The 22882-nt window shown below is 38.6% G+C and overlaps 1 protein-coding gene across 1 annotated transcript in view; it reads left to right on the top strand.

Moving 5' to 3' along the window:
- Positions 1–12406: 12406 nt before the first annotated feature.
- The window catches only part of LOC119720324, a 77569-nt gene continuing 67093 nt past the window's right edge, over positions 12407–22882 (top strand). Inside the window, exons 1-2 of the mRNA XM_038189967.1 lie at positions 12407–12412; positions 12982–13261. Of these exons, the coding sequence (XP_038045895.1) occupies positions 12407–12412; positions 12982–13261 (286 nt within the window). The remainder of the gene's footprint in view (positions 12413–12981; positions 13262–22882) is intronic.

The raw sequence follows: 22882 nt of genomic DNA, 5'->3' as shown, positions 1-22882 counted from the left end.
GCGCGGGCTGACTGACATACGATATGTACAACGTACGTGCATGTACATGTACCGGTACATTGTGGACGTCCTGTGCATGTTTTAAAGCAGAGGTATTGTCAACCTGAAGTTTTAAGCGTGCGCAGGGCATGTCCGAGTTTGCTTATTGCCTCGAAACTTTGAAATGTTTTAGACCTACCCTTCAATCGACAATTAAAGTAAAAACTAATATAAAAACTACCATGGTTGATTTTTCAGGAATTTTCAAAGGAAAAATAGTCTTTTCATTATAACTTCCGGTCTGATGACGTCATACACCTAAAACTTCGCACACGTCTTAAGTAGGTCAAGGTCATCATATACACCAATATTTAGGCGATTCCGACAAACTTCGCCACAGACATCTATTCAAAATACATTTTTGCTAATTTTCAACCTGTCGCGAGAGGGCGCTCGAAGATTGCATGACGTCATCGGTAAATAATTTGAAGAACACTATCAGCCAAGAGACTAACACCGTTAAAAGCAAGTTCATATCTATTACCACTTTCAAATAATAAGCCACTTCCGGTTTTGGCCTTTTTCGACCGGAAGCAAGGGTCATGTGATTTCACGCACACTGAATGAAATAAAGACCTCAACCTACTCTACCACTTGCCGGCAACAGAATGCTGCGGACGCGTACGGTTGATTTCTTATGCATTTTTAAATATTAAAAGTGTCACAATTTAATTGCCTATAAATAAACACCGGATGACGTCATCATGACGTCATCATTACACAATGTTGTTTGAATTAGGGTCTTTGCTTGGACAAAGAGTGGTGTAAATGAATTACTGGCAAAGAGTCGAAAATGCCCTTTGAAAATCGACATTTTTTTAAAAATTTCTGTGTACAAAGTCTATGGGAAAAATTAAATATTCAAAATTATATAATAAATCGCGTGATGATGTCAGCATGACGTAATGATTCGGCACACATCTGCAGGTGATGTTCTAAGTATGTGCCAGGTTTGAAGAAAATCGGAATTGTTTTAAGGCCAAAAGTGGCGTGTAGAAAAAAAGTGTACAAAGTCTATGGGATTTTGTGCAAAAAAGAAGTGGAAGAAGAAGAGGAAGAGGAAGAAAGAAAAACTAGAGGTCTATGTCTGTTTGCAACAGAACATAGGGCTTTTCCGCATTATGATTTTTTTTAATCAATAATATGCCCTGAATATTCATGAACATAAAATCTGTCAAAAGAATTTTGCATTTTGCATGTTGCGTTCGGGAGATATGGCTAAAAGGTCCAAACAAATAAATATTCATATAAAATCTCAGCATTAGTCCGGTGGCTTAGAGCTAATTTTGGGCAAGATCGTGACACGCCGGATTAAAGCACCAAATTTGGTACAGTTACTGTATAGGTCCCTAGAAGTCAATCTAGAGGGGGGTGCCCGGTTTTGGGGGCCTAGGTCAAGGTCAGGCCAAGGTCAAAGGTCACAAGGTGTACAATACTGCATATAGTTGTCGTAAATTTCCCCAAAAGTCTGAAATTTAAAGTTCTGAATTGCATAAAAGGATGTCAGGCAACTATAAGACCAACCATATCAGAAAAAAATCCATCAAAAAACCTTTGCCCAACAAAATAGTGGAGACTTCGCAATTTCCAAAAATGATGACTCAGCACTTTTTAGAAAATTTGATTTCTGTTATGTTAATGTTATAGAAACTATAAGCTTTGTTATATTTTCATTATTTTGTTGGAATGTGAATAATCAAAGACATAAATAATGTTCTTCCATTCTTTTATTAATTAGTTATGGTTTGTTAATTATCTTAATTAAGCGACAGTTTGCTTCAAAATAATGATAGTTATAAAGTTGCCATTATGTATGCATATGTGTATGTACAAATGTATGTATTCCCATCACACTTTACTCATAAGGCATGAAGGTGTACAATCAGTTTCCAGTATTCTAATCTTGGTCCAGTGTAATGGCTTTGTCATATTACATGTAGTTACCCGTGTTGAATAATCAATATCAGTGTGGCAGGTATACATTGTGTTGAGAAAGGACAGTACTGCATACTTCGCTCTTTAAACTGTTTGTTCTTTTCATAAGAATTTATTTTTTGATTTACATTAGGCCTATATTCATTCATAATTTTGTGTCCTGGCCTTAAAATTGAAGAGAATGCACTGCACTATTACAATCTTTCCACATCGATAGCTTTGTATCATCATAAATCTCAGCAACTTACGGATTAGTTGGCTATTATCCAGCCATTGGCTCCAGTCCAAAAAGTTAATGAGTTTGTATACCTCTCGACTAAATGTTCAAACTAGCTCTACATGTATTTTATTGTTTTCATTATTGAAAACTACTATTTGGCATAATAAGGTATGCATATTTATAGGCATTTAGGTTTAGCGACTCGCAATTTTCAAGTTTGGTCCGAAGTACACTTGAGCTTTCATGGAATGAAAAGCGCTCTTGTAAATCTTTTGCTTTGTGAATTGTGAATCAATCACACACAAGGTATAGGACATAATTTCAGCAATGGTAGGCAAAATCAATCAATGAGCACATCAGGGTGCTAATTATTATTCAAATAAAAAAAACTACTTTGACACATGTCATTACAGGTATTCAGCTCCTCCGTATACATGTACATACACTGTATAAATGTAGGTTTACGTATAGGCTACCGTGCCACCGTGAAACAATGACAAACAATAATAAAAATGTGAACTTGAACGACCAATACATTTTTAGAAGAAAAAACATAATAGAAAGCCAGAAACTGACCATTCACTTTTATGTCTTGTGAGTTAAAAGTGATATACGTATAAACAATACATACTTATACAGACATCAGCTATTAAATCATGATTGAAATCAAACTAACGTTGTAATCATAATAATTAATAAACCATGTATAATTAATAAATCAAAGGAAGAGCGTTAATTATGCTCGCTAGTATCCAAGTGCCGTAGTAGTGATGCAAAAAAAAGAACAAAGTTCCCTTTTCTATAACTTTAACATGACAGAAAGCAAACTTTCTAAAAAGTGCTGAGTCATCATTTTTGGAAATGGAATAAACTCCCCTATTTTGTTGGGCAAAGTTTTTTGGGTGGAACTTTTTCTAAAAGGTGAGGTCTTGTAATTGTCAGACATCCTTTTATACTATTCAGAATTTAAAATTTCAGACTTTTGTTGATATTTACTAAAACTACATACCGTATTATACACCTTGTGACCTTTGACCTTGGCCTGACCTTGACCCAGGCAGCTAAAATCGGGCACCCTCTCTAGAATGACTTCTTGGGACCTATACAGTAAGTGTACCAAATTTGGCGCTTTAATCCGGCAGGTCACGATTTTTTCCTTAAGCCACCGGACTAGATGACGTCATCATGACGTCACCTCATTTTTAATCTATAACTCATCCTGGTATAGCCACATACCAAGTTTCAACCCAATCGGACTTACATTTCTGTAGATATAAGACTTCACAATATGTACGTAAATTTTCAAAAATCAATAAAAAATTAGGTGATGACGTCATCGTGACGTCATAGTCTAGGCAGAATTTTTGTATGAGGGTCTTCCTTGGCTGTAACTTTGATGACGATTCCAGATCGCCAAGTTATAAAAATGGTGCCTTGAAAACGTGTACAAAGTCAATGGGTTAAAAATCCAACAGCAGAAAAACTACACCTTTAAATACGTGATTTGCCTTTAAACTGAAACATTTTTATCAAATATTACTTGATATTCTGACTCTTGGGAATATTTTCAATCAAATGACAGGCGTAAAAAATACGATTTCTTTTTCCTTCTCATAGTAATTCTCAGCCGAAGTTCAGAACTACTCAGTAAGATATATCAGTGTTGTATAGGAAAAGACTTGTGGAGAAAGCTGTGTACAAAGTCTATGAGAAAAATTAATTATTCATGAATCCATAATAAATCATTTGATGATGAAGTCATCATGATGTCATAGTCTTGGCATAATTTTTGTATGAGGGTCTTTCTAGGCTGTAACTTTGATGACGATTCCAGATTGCCAAGTTATGAAAATGGTGGCTTGAAAACGTGTACAAAGTCAATAGGTTAAAAATCCCACAGCAGAAAAACTGCACCTTTAAATTAGTGATTTTCCTTTAAACTGAAACATTTTTATAAAATATTACTTGCTATTCTAACTCTTGGGAATATTTTCAATCAAATGACAGGCGTAAAAAAATACGATTTCTTTTTCCTTCTCATAGTAATTCTCAGCCGAAGTTCAGAACTACTCAGTAAGATATATCAGTGTTGTATAGGGAAAGACTTGTGGAGAAAGCTGGGTACAAAGTCTATGAGAAAAATTAATTATTCATAAATCCATAATAAATCACTTGATGATGTCATCATGACGTCACTCTTCGGGACACATCTTGGCTATAGGGACTATGCTTATGCCAACTTTCAATGATGTCTGACAAAGATTAATGCCAAAAGTGATATAGGGCCTAATACGTCCCTGTCTATGCGCATGCATGAACATAAAATCTGTCAAAGTTAGCCGAAAATCGGCTCAAACGGTCACTGTGGACAGGATTTGACCTCAGCAACACGTGCGCTGCAGGCTGACTGACATACGATGTATGTGCCTATGTACAACGTAAGTGCATGTACATGTACATTGTGGACGCCCTGTCCTGTGCATGTTTTGAAGCAGAGGTATTGTCAACGTGAAGTTTTAAGCGTGCGCAGGGTGTTCGAGTTCGCTTATCACCTCGAAACTTTGAAATGTTTTAGACCAACCCTTCAATCGACAATTAAAGTAAAAACAAATCTAAAAACTGCCATGGTTGATTTTTCAGGAATTTTCAAATGGAAAAGGGTCTTTTTATTATAACTTCCGGTCTGATGACGTCATTTGCCTAAAACTTCGCACATGTCTTAAGTGGGTCAAGGTCATTATATACACTAATATTTAGGCGATTCCGACAAACTTCGCCACAGACATCTATTCAAAATACATTTTTGCTAATTTTCAACCTGTCGCTAGAGGGCGCTCGAAGATTGCATGACGTCATCGGTAGATGATTTGAAGAATTCTATCAGCCAAGAGACTAACACCGTTAAAAGCAAGTTCATTTCTATTACCATTTTCAAATAATAAGCCACTTCCGGTTTGGGCCTTTTTCGACCGGAAGCAAGGGTCACGTGATTGCACGCACACTGAATGAAATGAAGACCTTAACCTGCTCTACCACTTGCCGGCAACAGAATGCTGCGGACGCGTACGGTTGATTTCTTATGCATGTTTAAATATTAAAAGTGTCACAATTTAATTGCCTATAAATAAACACAGGATGACGTCATCATGACGTCATCATTCCACAATGTTGTTTGAATTAGGGTCTTTGCATGGACAAAGATTGGTGTAAATGAATTACTGGCAAAGAGTCAAAAATGCCCTTTGAAAATCGACAATTATTTTTTAATTTCTGTGTACAAAGTCTATGGGAAAAATTAAATATTAAAAAAATCTATAATAAATTAGTCGATGACGTCACCATGACGTCAATCTTCGGGACACATCTTTGCTATAGGGGCTATGCTTATGCTAACTTTGAATGATGTATGACAAAGATTAATGCCAAAAGTGGCGTGTAGAATAAACGTGTACAAAGTCTATGGGGTTTTGGGAAAAAAAGAAGAAGAAGAAGAAGAAGAAGAAAGAACTAGAGGTCTATGTCTGTTTGCAACAGAACATAGGGCTTTTCCGCATTATGATTTTTTTTAATCAATAATATGCCCTGAATATTCATGAACATAAAATCTGTCAAAAGAATTTTGCATTTTGCATGTTGCGTTCGGGAGATATGGCTAAAAGGTCCAAACAAATAAATATTCATATAAAATCTCAGGATGACGTCATCATGACGTCACCTCATTTTTAATCTATAACACATCCTGGTATAGCCACATACCAAGTTTCAACCCAATCGGACTTACATTTCTGTAGATATAAGACTTCACAATATGTACGTAAATTTTCAAAAATCAATAAATAATTAGGTGATGACGTCATCGTGACGTCATAGTATAGGCAGAATTTTTGTATGAGGGTCTTCCTTGGCTGTAACTTTGATGACGATTCCAGATCGCCAAGTTATAAAAATGGTGCCTTGAAAACGTGTACAAAGTCAATGGGTTAAAAATCCAACAGCAGAAAAACTGCACCTTTAAATACGTGATTTGCCTTTAAACTGAAACATTTTTATCAAATATTACTTGATATTCTGACTCTTGGGAATATTTTCAATCAAATGACAGGCGTAAAAAAATACGATTTCTTTTTCCTTCTCATAGTAATTCTCAGCCGAAGTTCAGAACTACTCAGTAAGATATATCAGTGTTGTATAGGAAAAGACTTGTGGAGAAAGCTGTGTACAAAGTCTATGAGAAAAATTAATTATTCATGAATCCATAATAAATCATTTGATGATGACGTCATCATGATGTCATAGTCTTGGCATAATTTTTGTATGAGGGTCTTTCTTGGCTGTAACTTTGATGACGATTCCAGATCGCCAAAATATGAAAATGGTGGCTTGAAAACGTGTACAAAGTCAATAGGTTAAAAATCCCACAGCAGAAAAACTGCACCTTTAAATGCGTGATTTTCCTTTAAACTGAAACATTTTTATAAAATATTACTTGCTATTCTAACTCTTGGGAATATTTTCAATCAAATGAAAGGCGTAAAAAAAAATATAATTTCTTTTTCCTTCTCATAGTAATTCTCAGCCGAAGTTCAGAACTACTCAGTAAGATATATCAGTGTTGTATAGGGAAAGACTTGTGGAGAAAGCTGTGTACAAAGTCTATGAGAAAAATTAATTATTCATAAATCCATAATAAATCACTTGATGGCGTCACCATGACGTCACTCTTCGGGACACGTCTTGGCTATAGGGACTATGCTTATGCAAACTTTCAATGATATCTGAAAAAGATTAATGCCAAGAGTGCTATAATACGTCCCTGTCTATGCGCATGCATGAACATAAAATCTGTCAAAGTTAGCCGAAAATCGGCTCAAACGGTCACTGTGGACAGGATTTGACCTTAGCAACACGTGCGCCGCAGGCTGACTGACATACGATGTATGTGCCTATGTACAACGTACGTGCATGTACATATACATGTACATTGTGGACGTCCTGTCCTGTGCATGTTTTGAAGCAGAGGTATTGTCAACGTGAAGTTTTAAGCGTGCGCAGGGTATGTTCGAGTTTGCTTATCGCCTCGAAACATTGAAATGTTTTAGACCTACTCTTCAATCGACAATTAAAGTAAAAACAAATATAAAAACTGCCATGGTTGATTTTTCAGGAATTTTCAAATGAAAAAGGGTCTTTTTATTGTAACTTCTGGTCTGATGACGTCATTTGCCTAAAACTTCGCACACGTCTTAAGTGGGTCAAGGTCATCATATACACCAATATTTAGGCGATTACGACAAACTTCGCCACAGACATCTATTCAAAATACATTTTTGCTAATTTTCAACCTGTCGCTAGAGGGCGCTCGAAGATTGCATGACGTCATCGGTAGATGATTTGAAGAATACTGTCAGCCAAGAGACTAACACCGTTAAAAGCAAGTTCGTATCTATTACCACTTTTAAATGATAAGCCACTTCCGGTTTGGGCCTTTTTCGACCGGAAGCAAGGGTCACGTGATTTCACGCACACTGAATGAAATAAAGACCTCAACCTATTCTACCACTTGCCAGCAACAAAATGCTGCGGACGCGTACGGTTGATTTCTTATGCATTTTTGAATATTAAAAGTGTCACATTTTAATTGCCTATAAATACACACCTGATGACGTCATCATGACGTCATCATTACACAATGTTGTTTAAATTAGGGTCGTTGCTTGGACAAAGATTGGTGTAAACGAACTACTGGCAAAGAGTCAAAAATGCCCTTTGCAAATCGACAATTTTTTTTAAATTTCTGTGTACAAAGTCTATGGGAAAAATTAAATATTCAAAAATCTATAATAAATTAGTCGATGACGTCACCATGACGTCAATCTTCGGGACACATCTTTGCTATAGGGACTATGCTTATGCTAACTTTGAATGATGTATGACAAAGATTAATGCCAAAAGTGGCGTTGAGAAAAAACGTGCACAAAGTCTATGGGGTTTAGGCGACAAAAAGAAGAAGCCAAAAAAAAAAAAAATGAGAACAAAAACAAAGGCTTTTCCGCAACTTTGCGGAAAAGCCAAAAAAAATCAGAACAAAAAGAAAGGCTTTTCCGCAACAATGCGGAAAAGCCAACTAGAGGTCTATGTCTGTTTGCAACAGAACATAGGGCTTTTCCGCATTATGTTTTTTTTTGAGGTCATGTTTTTTCTGTTTTGTGCAAAACTGTGTGCATTTACGTTTTGTCTAACAAACCTCATTCAAATGGAAATTTGATTTTGGCATATTGCATTTGTCATATATAAAATATATATATAATCACAAGATGACGTCATTATGATGTCAGCTCAATATTTATTTGTAACACAACCCGGCCTGCCCCCATACCAAGTTTCAACCCAATCGGATGTACTGTTCATGAGATATAGGGGCTTAAAATATACAAGTTAACAATGACGTCAAGTGTCTAATGATGACGTCATCGTAACAATACTTGGCAGTGCTCATTATTTTATTGTGGTTTTAGTCTGTACCAAGAAATCAGATTAATAAAAGTGTTGAATTTTGTAAGCAGAATAAAATTGGCAATATTAAAAAAATCTTTAAAAATCGACCGATGACGTCATCGTGACGTCATTCAAGATTTTGTGTACTAGTGTTATTATCTACCCACCCACCAAGTTTCAAGACGATCAGACATTCCGTTATATGTTTTTCGAAAAATCGCATTTTTGCTGACGTCATTATGACGTCACACATTTTTCCAATTTTTGTGCATTTATCTAATGCCTAGCGAACCTAATACAAAAAGAATTTTGAATTTATCATATTGCGTTAGTGAGATATGGCTTAAAGGTCCAAAAATTCAAAAATCTATATAAAATCACACGATGACGTCATGATGACGTCACCTCAATTTTCGTCTATAACACATCCCGATTCACCTACATACCAAGTTTCAACTCAATCGGACTGACAGTTCTGTAGATAAACGACTTTGTAATATGCATATTAATGATGATGTCACGTGACCCATGATGACGTCATCATGACGTCGCTCGTCCGCACACATCTATGCTGTATGGACTATGTCTATGCAAACTTTGAATGATATGCAACAAAGTTTAAGGGCAAAAGTGGCGTGTAGAATAAACATGTACAAAGTCTATGGGGTTTTGGGAAAAAAAGAAGAAGAAGAAGAAGAAGAAGAAAGAAAAAAAATCAGAACAAAAAGAAAGGCTTTTCCGCATTTTTGCGGAAAAGCCAAAAATCAGAACAAAAAGAAAGACTTTTTCGCAAGAATTGCGAAAAAGCCAAAAAAACGAGAACAAAAAGAAAGGCTTTTCCGCACTTTGCGGAAAAGCCAAAAAAAAACTAGAGGTCTATGTCTGTTTGCAACAAGGGCTTTTCCGCATTATGTTTTTTTTTAAATGGGGTCATGTTTTTGGTTTGGTGCAAAACTGTGTGCATTTATGTTTTGTCTAACAAACCTCATTCAAAGGGAAATTTGATTTGGGCAGATTGCATTTGTGAGATACGGCAAAAGTCTTATATATATAATATAATCACAAGATGACGTCATAATGACGTCAGCTCAGTATTTATTTGTAACAAATCCCGGCCTGCCCCCATACCAAGTTTCAACCCAATCTAAATTACTGTTGATGAGATATAGAGGCTTAAAATATACAAACGATGACGCCACATGTCTAATGATGACGTCATTCTAACAATACTTGGCAGTGCTCATTATTTTATTGTGGTTTTAGTCTGTTCCAAGTTTGAAACAATCGGATTAATGAAAGTGTTAAATTTCCGAAGCAGAATAAAATTGGCAATATTAAAAAAATCGTAAAAAATATACTGATGACGTCATCGTGACGTTATTAAAGATGTTGTGTACTAGTGTTATTATCTACCCACCCACCAAGTTTCATGACGATCTGACATTATCTTATATGTGTTTCAAAAAAGCGCATGTTTCATGACGTCATCATGACGTCACACATTTTTCAAAATTGTGTACATATACCTATTGCCTAACAAACCTAATACAAAAAGAATTTTAAATTTAATATATTGGGTTCGTGATATATGACTTAAAGGTCCAAAACTTCAAAAATCTATATAAAATCACACGATGACGTCATGATGACGTCACCTCAATATTTATTTGTAATACATCCCGGCCTACGCCCATACCAAGTTTCAACCCAATCTGACGTACTGTTCGTGAGATTAGGGGCTTAAAATATACAAGTTAATGATGATGTCACATGTCTAATGATGACGTCATCGTAACAATACTTGGCAGTGCTCATTATTTTATTGTGGTTTTAGTCTGTACCAAGTTTGAAAACAATCGGATTAATAAAAGTGTTAAATTTTGTAAGCAGAATAAAATAAGCAATATTAAAAAAATCTTTAAAAATCGACCGATGACGTCATCGTGACGTCATTCAAGATTTTGTGTACTAGTGTTCTTATCTACCCACCCACCAAGTTTCATGACGATCAGACATTCCCTAATATGTGTTTCAAAAAATCGCATTTTTGCTGACGTCATCATGACGTCACGCATTTTTCCAAATTTTGTGCATATATCTATTGCCCAGCGAACCTAATACAAAAAGAATTTCGAATTTATCCTATTGCGTTAGTGAGATATGGCAAAAGTCTTCAAAAATTCAAAATTAAATATAAAATCACATGATGACGTCATCTCAAATTTTATCTATAACACTTTCCCGTCTAACCACATGCTGAGTTTCAAGCCAATCGGACATACCGTTCTGTAGATATAGGGCTTTGAAATATGCAACGTTGCGATGACGTCACATGACCCATGATGACGTCATCATTGCGTCTATCTTCGCGAACGACCTTTGCTATATGTTCTGTGACTATGTTAAGTTTTGATGTCATATGACTTTGTTTTATGCCAAAAGTGTTTGCTAGAAAAAACGTGCACAAAGTCTATGGCATTTTGGTTTTGAAGTCCCAAGAGGAAAAAAAAAAAAAAAAAAAAAAAAAAAAATTCGTAGAGAAACAAAGGCTTTTCCGCAACTTTGCGGAAAAGCCAAAAAAAGGAAACTAGAAATGTGTTTGTGGACAAACACTGAGCTGTTTTGACTGTTTTATCAATGAAGAAAATGTTAACATTTGAAAAATTCATACAATATCTGACGATGACGTCATGATGACATCACATCAGATTTTGAATGCTTTTATCTATACCTACCTACCCACCAAGTTTCATAACGATCGGACATACCCTTATATGTGAATCACAAAACACGTTTTTGATGACGTCATGATGACGACACACATTTTATGAAATTTTGTGCATCTATCTTTCACCTTACAAACATGTTACGAAAAGAATTTTGAATTTACCATGTTCCATTGGTGAGATTTGAGTAAAAGGTCCAAAAATTGCATAATTTATATAAAAATCACATGATGACGTCATCGTGACGTCACTGCAATTTTTGTCTGTAACACATCCCGGAATACTTGCATACCAAGTTTGAACCCAATTGGACATCCGGTTCTGTAGATATAGGGTCTTATAGTATGCACCTTTAGGATGACGTCATGTGACACGTGATGACGTCATGATGACGTCATGATTTGGCATACATCTTCAGATGGTTGTTTAAGTGTGGGCCAGGTTTGAAGTCGATCGGACCGTATTTTATAGAATTTTTGCAAAATTTGAAGAAAATATTAAAATTTGAAAAATTCATAAAAACTCAGATGATGACGTCATGATGACGTCACTTCAGATTTCGAATGCTGTTATCTATACCTACCTACCCACCAAGTTTCATAAAGATCGGACATACCCTTATGTGTGAATCAAAAAATCACGTTTTTGATGACGTCATGATGACGTCACACATTTTACGAAATGTTGTGCATCTATCTATGACCTAACAAACCTGTTACAAAAAGAATTTCGATTTACCACATTCCGTTTATGAGATATGAGTAAAAGGTCCAAAAATTGAATAATTTAAATAAAATCACACGATGACGTCATCATGACGTCACTGCAATTTTCGTCTATAACAAGTCCCGGAATACTTGCATACCAAGTTTGAACCAAATCGGACTTCCGGTTTTGTAGATATAGGGCTTTGAAGTATGCTCTTTTAGGATGACGTCACGTGACACGTGATGACGTCATGATGACGAAAAGTTTCGGCATACATCTTCAGATGATAGTCTAACTGTGTGCCAGGTTTGAAGTCGATCAGATTTGGAAAAAGGCAAAAAGTGACTTGTAGAACGAAAACACGTGTTATGCTATGAGAAAAAAAGTGGAAAAAAAAAAAGAGAGAAAAAAAAAATAACAAAAACAAGAGCTGTTTCGGCGTGTACACCGAAACAGCTAAAAAAAACCTTTAACGAAAACAATAGCTGTTCCCAATTGATATTGGAAACAGCTAATAATAATAATGGCTATATATAAAGCGCACGTATCCACCAGGACTGGTGCTCAAGGCGCTACATCATTATTACCCCTGCTCATTGGGCACATGAAACATTCCAAATACCATCTCAGCTCCCTGGGGAGTATACAGCTCGATGCAGCCTGTTAGGCGCAAGGCAGCTAATTCAATCACAATAACCATCTCTGCCCTCACAGGTACCCATTTACTCCTGGGTGGAGAGAAGCAATGAGTGACAAAGTGCCTTGCCCAGGTGCACACGCACCATGACCCCGCCAGGATTCGAACCCACAACCTGCAGCTTTACCCGCAGACCACGAATCAGTGCCCTTAACCACGAGGCCACAGCACTCCATATTAAACAAATAAGCCTCTCACACGTTCCGGATTTCAGTTCATTTTGTATCTCCTCAGGAGATATTGACAGTGGAAGTGGAAGTGGAAGTGGCAGTGGCAGTGCCTCTGGAGATATTGACAGTGGAAGCGGAAGCGGAAGTGCGAGTGGAAGTGCCTCTGGAGATATCAACTTCCTCTGTGCAGATGGAACGACGCGCTTCCCATTTTCTTCGTTTTGTGACGGCAAACCCGATTGCCCTGATGGAGAAGACGAGGTGGGCTGTGGTAAGTGGTTTTTTTTTTTCATTTGGTGAAAAAACCCTACTTTTTTCTGTTGTCTTTTCTCGGAATCATGAGGAGCGATATCACGTTTGTGCATTGAAGTGGCATTATATGTTCACTTGCATTTTCCCAAAACTGCCCTAGCAAATTGTTATCAAAAAGCTACCATGGATTGAAGATTGCACAAATTGTAAAAGTACACTTTTGTATACGTATAGACCGGTGAACATTCACTTGCATTTTCACTTGCATTTTCCCAAAAGTGCCCTAGCAAATTGTTATCAAAAAGCTACCATGGATTGAAGATTGCACAAATTGTAAAAGTACACTTTTGTATACGTATAGACGGGTGAACCTAAGATTATTCTTCTTTTGTTTCAAAATGGACTCCTTGTTTCGTCTGTATACCCATCGCACAGTTGTCATCACTTTCTGTATCGTTGCCTTTGCGAAGCTTTTCTTGACATGTGTGCATGAGGTTGCACATCTTGCAATATTAAACAAATAAGAATTATAAAGTGCCCTAGCAAATTATCAAAAGCCAGTGGCGTAAATCTGTGCTGGCGAGTGGGGGGATTTCTAAAAGGTTGTAGTGCCACAGAAGCCGCTGAACTAGCCCTATATAGAGACCCACAAACCCTTAACCAGGCCGTACAATACACTCAGACAGCAGCCTACAACCATAAGCTATTGTCCCGAACGGGTAGACAAAGGGTGAGACATGTGTCATTCAATGAAGATACCCCAAGTGTTCATAGGGTCTACGTAAAACAACCGGGGGAAGATAAGGTTGACATTCATCTCGACTGGTCAGAAATTAACCATAACATGCGAGAGATCCTTTCCCTTTTGAAAGACCAAGAAAGTCAATCAACCCTAAAAACTGGAAGCTCCCTTGCTCAGTTATATGGGCAGACAATCAAAACTGACTCACCACAGGCGTCCAGTGGTTTCCTGTCGAAACCCCGGCGTGCTGAACCCCCAGTGCGCAGCGCAAGTCCCAGCTCACCCTCCAGGTATCGATGCTTTAAGTGTGGCCAAGAGGGACATTTTGCTAGGAACTGCACGACTGATAATGCTCGATCACGATCCCCTTCACCCTCAAGTGCGACCCGATCTTTTGAAACTCATAGCAGCCGGTCGTCTTGACCAATGACCGGCTTCACCCAAACACATTGGTCATCAACCTACACTAATACCAAATCAACCGCTGGTATTTGACAACGATAACATAGAAAGGACAGGGATAGGGATCCGGTTGAGAGAGGTGCAATTTACATCCAACTATAATGGCATAAGCTTAGTAATACCACTAAAGATTCAAGGGATTGTATCCATAATTAGTACAGACCTAGCTAAGCTTATTAGTCCACCACTCACGTTTGTAGAAAGGGTAGAAAGGGTACTCCTTGAAGGGGCAGGAAAGTCGAGCAGTATCAACGCTAAAAAGGTTCCTAACATTTCGTTAGAAATAGGTGGTCGTAGGTATTCTTGGGACCTTCTGGTAGCACCAATTGCAGTTAGTTTTATACTAGGCCTAGACTGTTTGAAGGCACAAGGTGGAATGATAGATCTGGTCGATGATGTGATCCTTAAAGGGAACAAAATAAATGCCGAAATGCGAAAGAATCAAGATGAAAAATACCTCATACAACAAATTACACTGGAAAAGAAAGTTGTGGTTCCCCCAAATACCTTGGTTCAAACGCAAGTTACGCTCGAATCTTCTTCTGGAAAGTTATACCTGATCCTTGCACCAGAAAGAAATCACAAGGGACTTTTCATACCATATACACTAGTTCAATCAGGAAATGATCCCACCGCAACCAGTTCCCAAACCTGCAAGTTAATCTATATGTCTACGTAATGATAGCAATAGGTATATACACCTTAACAAGGGCCACTTAATAGGCAGGGCAGAAGAGGTTAGTGAAGTCATTACGGAACCAGACCCTCATGCGTCAGTAATCGAGGAACTAGACCGGCGTTCGCTGGACAGTTCCCAACAACCACTCTCGGTTAATGAGGTCGTTGTTCAAAACATCCCTTTGCATGTCCGTGAATTATGGGGAAAATCATGTTAACACCTTATCCCCGGGCAATCTGAAGAACTAGCCAAAATACTCACGAACTATGCAGATGTTTTCTCTAAAGATGACATGGACTTGGTCACATTCTCGGCCGTTCAACATCCAATTATTACCGGTGATGCCACTCCGATTAAACAAAAATGCGGAGAACACCTTTAGGCTTTGAATGTGAGGAAAAAACCCACCTAGATGCTTTACTGGCACCGGTACTTGTCAGGGAAAAAGATGGGAAGGTACGCTACTGAATCGATTATAGGGCCCTAAATAACGTGACGATTAAAGATGCTGTCCCTTTGCCTAATATAGAAGAATGTCTAGAAGTACTAAATGGAACTAAATTTTTTAACACGCTCGATATGAGTAGTGGTTACTACCAAATAGAAGTACGGGTAGAAGTACGGGAGGAGGATAAGCATAAAACAGCATTTATCACCAAATACGGCTTGTTTGACAGCCACACGCCCATTGGCCTATGTAATGCGCCTGCAACATTCCAACGCGCGATGACACTGATACTTCGAGGACTAATACCTGGAAAGAAGTCCTTGCCTACCTAGACGATATTATTATCTTAGGAAAGGACCTTGACGACTCTTTCCAAAACTTAGTTAAGGTGTTAGAGAGGTTTTGGAAGTGTAATCTAAAACTAAAAGCAAAGAAATGTCAACTATTTCAGGTAGAAGTGGTATTTCTAGGGAAGTTATGTAGTCGCCGTGGGATCTCCCCTAACCCTAGTAGTGTAGCTGTTGTCAAAAACCTACGCCAACACCTAAAGATGTAGAGAGGTTCATGGGACTCGTTAACTGGGTCTCGTTAACTGTCTTCTGGGCTTGGTTTAGAATCCTCCGACGAATTGTTGGATTTTGTTGCCCGGCGATCGTTGGGCGATGCAAATTCAACATTTCGTCTTGAGGAACAGGAGTTGTGGGATAACTATGATATGTTCATGGGACTGCCCACGGAGACGGAGAGAAATCTGCTGACCCCATCACGCGTATCGTCACTTCTGCGCTGGAGAACACTACAGCGGCTTTTCATGTTGCTACCCAAAACCCCAAATCCACAACCAACAGAGGATATTGTAGATGCCCATTGCCACGTAGATCGTTTGTTGAATGTCACACACAACAAAGGGACCCTCAGTCAGTTCATGAAAACGGAAGCCATCGAGTGTCAAGACCTTGGTGGTTGTGTCGCAGTCTTCAGCGACTACAACAGATGGTTGGAACTTGTGTCCGATGACTTGATCTACGAAGCAGTGGAATACCACCCAAAACAGGCGGCCAACGTCACACCCAAGTCAGAACAGACGATCCGACAACTGATGAGCCACCCAAAAGTGTGTGCATTAGGGGAAATAGGTTTAAACTACTCGGCTGCACATCGTCGGCACAAATTAGTCCAGCAGACTGTCTTCTTACGTCTCCTGAGGCTGAAGCTTAATTGCCGTTGAACTAGATAAACCGGTAATATTGCATTGTCGGGATGCTAAAGACGACTGTCTCCAAATTGTCGTAGAATCCCTTCCCAGAAATTGGAAGATCCATTTGCACTGTTACTTCCAAGATTGGGAAAGAGCCCAGAAATGGTTGGCATATTTTCCCAAGTTGTACATAGGTCTAACCCTTCGTCTCTGGACAAAATCCGGGCCTGAGAAGTGTCGCTAAAAGGATGCCCCTCAGCCGGCTCCTGTTGGAGACGGATGCCCTGTATTTTCCATCCAAACAGCCTGGGGAAACTCCTTCAGCAACCCGGCAATAGCGAGACTCGTTGCGCTAGAAATCTCGGAAATTAGAAACATCCCATTCAAGTAGTACTCGCCCACTGTCTCAGGAACACAAAGGCGGTATATAACATCGAATTTCCGTAAATATTCATTCATGTTAAATACAGTACGCGCGCCACACATGCTTTTATTTCATATCTCAATTTATTAACCAGTCTTAAGAAAGCTTATCATATAAAACGCTATGTCTTAGGAGCCAAAAAAGAGAATGAAATTTATGTAATATTAATTGCTGTAATGAGCACGATTAGAACCAGATAAGAGAAGGAAATTTATGTACTATTAATTGCTTAATTTAACCTAAAGTTATGTGTGCAAGGTCGACTCTTTGAGTAAAAACCTTTTGAATGACTTACTCAAGTTTGACTATAAACAATCTTATTATGACTCAGAAATAGATAATATTGTAACGTGCGTCGCCTTGTCGGTCCCTTACCTCTCTGGCCCAGTCCCGATGGAGTTGAAGCACCTGCGGTTGGAGGCCACATTACCAAGTGACGAACAGCACTCCCAAGTCTGCTCCACCAGGGGAAAGTGCTAACTCAACTAGTGTTTGGGATTTAGAGATTGGGTGGATTAACCTGTGGTTTTGGGTGGATTAGCCTGTGATTTGGGTGGTTTTGGGTGGATTAGCCTGTGATTTGGGTGGTTGACCGGTGGCTCTGGGTGGCTGACCGGTGGCTCAGGGTGGCTGACCAGTGGCTTAAGTGGCTCAAGTGGCTCAAGTGGGGGAGACTTACACCCTAATTAGTGACAGTTAGACAATAAAACAGAGACAGGAGACTTCTTTGTCTTCTTTGGTCCCACCAGGCGAAGAAGTGAGATTTATTCTCTTGAACTGTGCCTTTTATAGGCCAACATGGTCATATACATTCACATACAATAAATGCCCCTCATTACTAAAGTACACAGGGTGCCTCAACCAATGAAAATGCAGTATTGCTTAGTAGATGACTTAAGCCACGCCCACTAACAGCGCTGGCCAATTAAATGCTGATGTTCTAGTATGAGTGACTGGGCCGGCACTAAAGAAAAGTCACTATACAGTTCATGTTAATGTATAAAACGTATAGTTGATGATTCATCACAATATGTATGCTACACAAAATAAAAAATTTAAAAAAGTGATGTACAATATACATGTACACGTTCTTCAAAGAAACATGTACATGTACTTCATTCAGGAAAAAAAAGAAGGAAAAAAAAAGTAATGTGTGCAAGGTCGACTCTTTGAGTAAAAACTTTTTGAATGACTTATTCAAGTTTGACTATAAATGATGATTAAGCGCAGTTTAATCAGGTTTATGGACGCGCGGACACCTCAAGATTTTTTTGAGAAGATCCCTTATGTGGTTGTTTACGATTAGGTCACAGGCTGAACGTGTGAATAACTGGCGTAATTGGTGGAAAGTTCTTCTGTGTACATGTAAATAACACGCAATAGTTTGGCGTCGCGTCATTCTCGATTCCACCTCTGACCGGAGAAAAGGCAAATGTTTTGCCCATGAAACTTAAGGTGTTTTTACACAAATTTACAACCGTCCTGCTGTATTCTGTGATGTTTTTCTCCCCTGTGGTTCATCGTGGCTTGGATAGCGCCAAGATTGGTGGAATTCGAGGTGAGGAATTTTCAATAACAGCCCGTATTTTGGGGCAATTTTTTGTTCAGTGCCAACGTGCTGTTTCCGTATTGCTTCGGGCGGGCCGCGCCGCCGACCGGCTGGCTAGTTGAAACACGGCACGGCACAAGACTCGTTTTGAACTACGTGCTGACAAGAAACTCTGCCCATGGCTGTAGGCCTTTTAAACATTGCTCTTATACAGTTATAGGCCTAATATAATTATTGGTCTATGTTCAGTGTTTTATTTATCATTCAATCAAAGGCGATAAGCATGTAGGCCTAGCCTGTACGAAACCACAAGCAACATTACAATCGAATATGCCGACTGAGTAGCGTAGCAGCCTACTCCGAATCACACTTGACATGCATGGTTGTATTTTTGTACATGAAGGGCAACAACTAAAGGCCTACATTTTTGCACTGCATTCACAAATATTTCACAAATAAGACTCCTGGGCGTGTCGCTTGGTTCGACTGTAAATAAAGGTGAGAGGTGCGGTTCCACATTTATGTGGTCATGTTTTTCACAGCAACTTGTTCAGCGTTCTTTTATGTTTATTCATTTGAGGCCTACAGTGAGTGAGGCCCCTTTTCAGTTCTTTCATTTGTAGGAGTAAAGCAATAAACCTTTTCTGGTCACTCCGCAATATATTCACCAGCTAAATCATAATGTTGTGCGTTGGTTTCTCAAACAAAAACAAAATATACTGCAGAGCCCGGGGAGCCCTTACAGTTTTTTATAAACTGGTTCCAGTTTGATAAGCGAAACTCCTTACCTTTACAGCCCGTTGTGGCTTTGTGCTCCGGTGGAGCTTTTACGCACACTTTTTGACTGATTTTGGTCAGTCTTTTGCTCCATGGTGAGCTTTTTGGGCGTTTTCCCCATCAGGTATCCTGTTGGCTTTCATGGTTTGTAACATCTTGCCATATTACAGTACTGCATTTGTCGGTACTTAATTTGCGCCCCTTTTATATTGTGCTCTTATGAGCATTTTGTATCTTGCTCTTATGAACATTTGTATTGTGCTCTTTATGAGCATTTTGCTCATACATGTTGTATAATGAGCTTTCAGTGTGCATTTTTGCTTTGGTCATTGGCCATATTTGACATTTACGTTGAACACTTGTATGCTGTGGATATATCAAAGTCATTGTCATCAGAATATAGCCCAGGAGTTCTCTTTTCCTCCTGCCAGTTCATGCATACAGTTGCTATTTTATGAAATTCTTCGACAGCATAATATAAGGCTGTGATTCTTAGCAACTGTTTTTGACACGTTTGTGGCAGACCACTGCATTTAAGATTGTGTTTTATATCCAAAAATGTCATGGTCAACTCGTGACCTTGGCCATGGAGTCCTTAACTGTGGATATCGTATCTGTGGATATCGCAAGCATGAGCTTTTTTGTGTGTACACTTTTCTGTGTTTGTAACGAAATCAAGAATTGTTTATGAACTTCAGCAATACAGCACGTTACGTTTGTCTTCTGAAATTTGTCATTTTAGTTTCAATATAGCCCATCGTAGGCTTTGAAGTAATGATACATAATGAAGAGTGAACTTGTTTTAATATGCTTGAATTGCGTCATCGTTTTATTTTTAACATTCAGTGCTATAAATTTGCACACTGATCCAGCTGAATTTCCTTGTGATTTTTTAATCAGGCTGGCTGACGCCATTTGATTATTTATTTTAGAACATTATAGTTCGCAACAGACAACTGCTGCTTTGAGTGTTTTATCTGTTTGCAGGCCTCAGGATGCCAAGGCAAAACGGTTCGGCAAACTTCATCTGAGGACGGGAACTTCTAACCGTGATTGCACGAAGGGCAGCCATGAATTTCATTTCAAGGTCTTCATTTCACAATCTTCATAAGTTGATCAAGATACAGGCCAGTGCGCGGTCATAATGGATACGGGTATTGTCGCCCTTTAAATTGATGTGTGTGGAGAAACGTCTGATGAGCTGGGACGGACCGAGACACGACCACCACCACCACTTCGGTTACCGGACAGTCATTTCGGCAAAAAGTGGACATGTCACTGTTATCGTTAACACCGTTTTTCTCGGGATTCGGGCAGGGGCCGAATTGTGATTATTATTGGTGGACAGCGGTCATCAAGTTGGACATTTTTCTTGCGTCCAACCACAACTGAACTTCGGACATGTCACTGTTTTCGTTAACACCGTTATTCTCGGGATTCGGGCAGGGGCCGAACTCTGATTATAATCGGTGGACAACGGTCATCAAGAGCTTTGGACAATTTGTGCGTCGAACGACAACTGAACTTCGAAACAAGCATGGAATATAACAGGGTCATTCCATGCCAACTCAACAATGGTGCACACCATCACCTCTTGGATTTTTTTCTTTTTTGGTGTACTGAAAGATACTTAGGAGAAATGCAAATTCTGAAAATTTGGGGTCTCTACGACTTTTCGTTCTTGCGCAACAGCATTTTGAAATTTGAGGTGGGCGGGGCCAAAAGTGCGTCGCGTCATGAAATTCAATGTTTAAAGGGCCATATATTTAAAACTATACCACCCAGACATTTCAAACTTGGTAATCTGGGCTATTTTTGCTGTAGATTTCAAATATTTAAACAGAAAGAAAGTAGCTGGTTTCATTTTTAAGTTAGAGGGGCCCCAAAATGGCCCAAAACTCATCTGCACCAATGTTCGGGGGGGTGTAAGTCAAAAATTGAAAGTATTTTTTTCACCAAATTTTTTGCCTGTAATAGCCCCCAATTGAAACTACTTTCGTGTAAAATCTTACACTTATATTAACTTCATTGAATGAGATATAGCTCTTGCAAAAAGCAAATTGTTTATTTTTACGATAATTTGACCCCCCCAAAAACCAACGTCAGACATTCCGCACTAAATTTTGCTTCACATATGTTTGAGGTTGGTCCTTAGTGAAGTCCTCTGAAAAGTTTCATGTTGGTGTCTAAATGTCTTCAGTGGATAGCTGGGCTTTATAAAGAGTCTACATCTTATGATGCTGCAGGTTCCGTAACATACATGTACATGTACATGTACTTGTATTTTACGGAACCAGCACAACAAAATCCCCCGACTTTTGAAAGACTTGGGTCAAGACTACCCATTTCCTGCTCAATAAACAGTTGCTTGTAGACCTACGTGTGCATTATATGCAAATTAGGTTAAATGACTTGAGAGTCTTATTCTTTCCATGTGCTCATCACACAGCATGCATGTCATGTATGTACATTGTAGTAATTAACCAGTTCTCACTTGCATAGCATAGTATAGCACTAACCTGAACCAAAGAGAAATGATTCAGTTTGAGTAGAGGGTCTATGGTTAAACCTGATTGATCTTAGTTTTCATTATGGATAAGGGGAAACCTAGTTCATCCAAGGAGTTGCATGTATGCTCAAACTCATCATGCACCAATTGTAGCAGCTAACCTCAACCCAGGAAAATATGTTTGTGTGGTCTATGATGATGTTTGGTACATTGCTATTGTAGAAGATGTATCACAACTTCATGAGGATGTGTATGTCTGCTTCATGTACAGGACGGAATCAACAAATACTCTCTATTGGCCACAAAGAGAGGATAAATGTAACATTCCATTTGTTGATGTGTTGTGTTGCGTACCAACACCAGAACTTCTACATAGCGGTGGAAGGCAATACAAACTTAGTGAGCCAACCATCATGCAACTCATTCAACTTCATCAAAACTACATCACAAGGAATGCATAATTTCACCTGTGAAACTGTGAACAATTATATCAACTGATCAGAAGTCTACATGTACAAATGTAAGCTAAGTTTCATACCCAACTTGTTCTTTATGAACCGACTGCTGTTATTCTAGGTACCGGTACGTGTACTTGTATGTTACGGAACCAGCATCATAAGATATAGACTCATTATAAAGCCCAGCTATCCACTGAAGACATTTCGACACCAACATGAAACTTTTCAGAGGACTTCACTAAGGACCAACCTCAAACATATGTGAAGCAAAATTTGGTGCGGAATGTCTGACGTTGGTTTTTCGGGGGGTCAAGTTATCGTAAAAATAAACAATTTGCTTTTTGCAAGGGCTATATCTCATTCAATGAAGTTAATATAAGTGTAAGATTTTACA

This window comes from Patiria miniata, unplaced genomic scaffold (assembly GCF_015706575.1).
Source record: "Patiria miniata isolate m_02_andy unplaced genomic scaffold, ASM1570657v1 HiC_scaffold_9, whole genome shotgun sequence".
Lineage (NCBI taxonomy): Eukaryota > Metazoa > Echinodermata > Asteroidea > Valvatida > Asterinidae > Patiria > Patiria miniata.
This window is presented reverse-complemented; position numbering and strand designations above follow the sequence as displayed.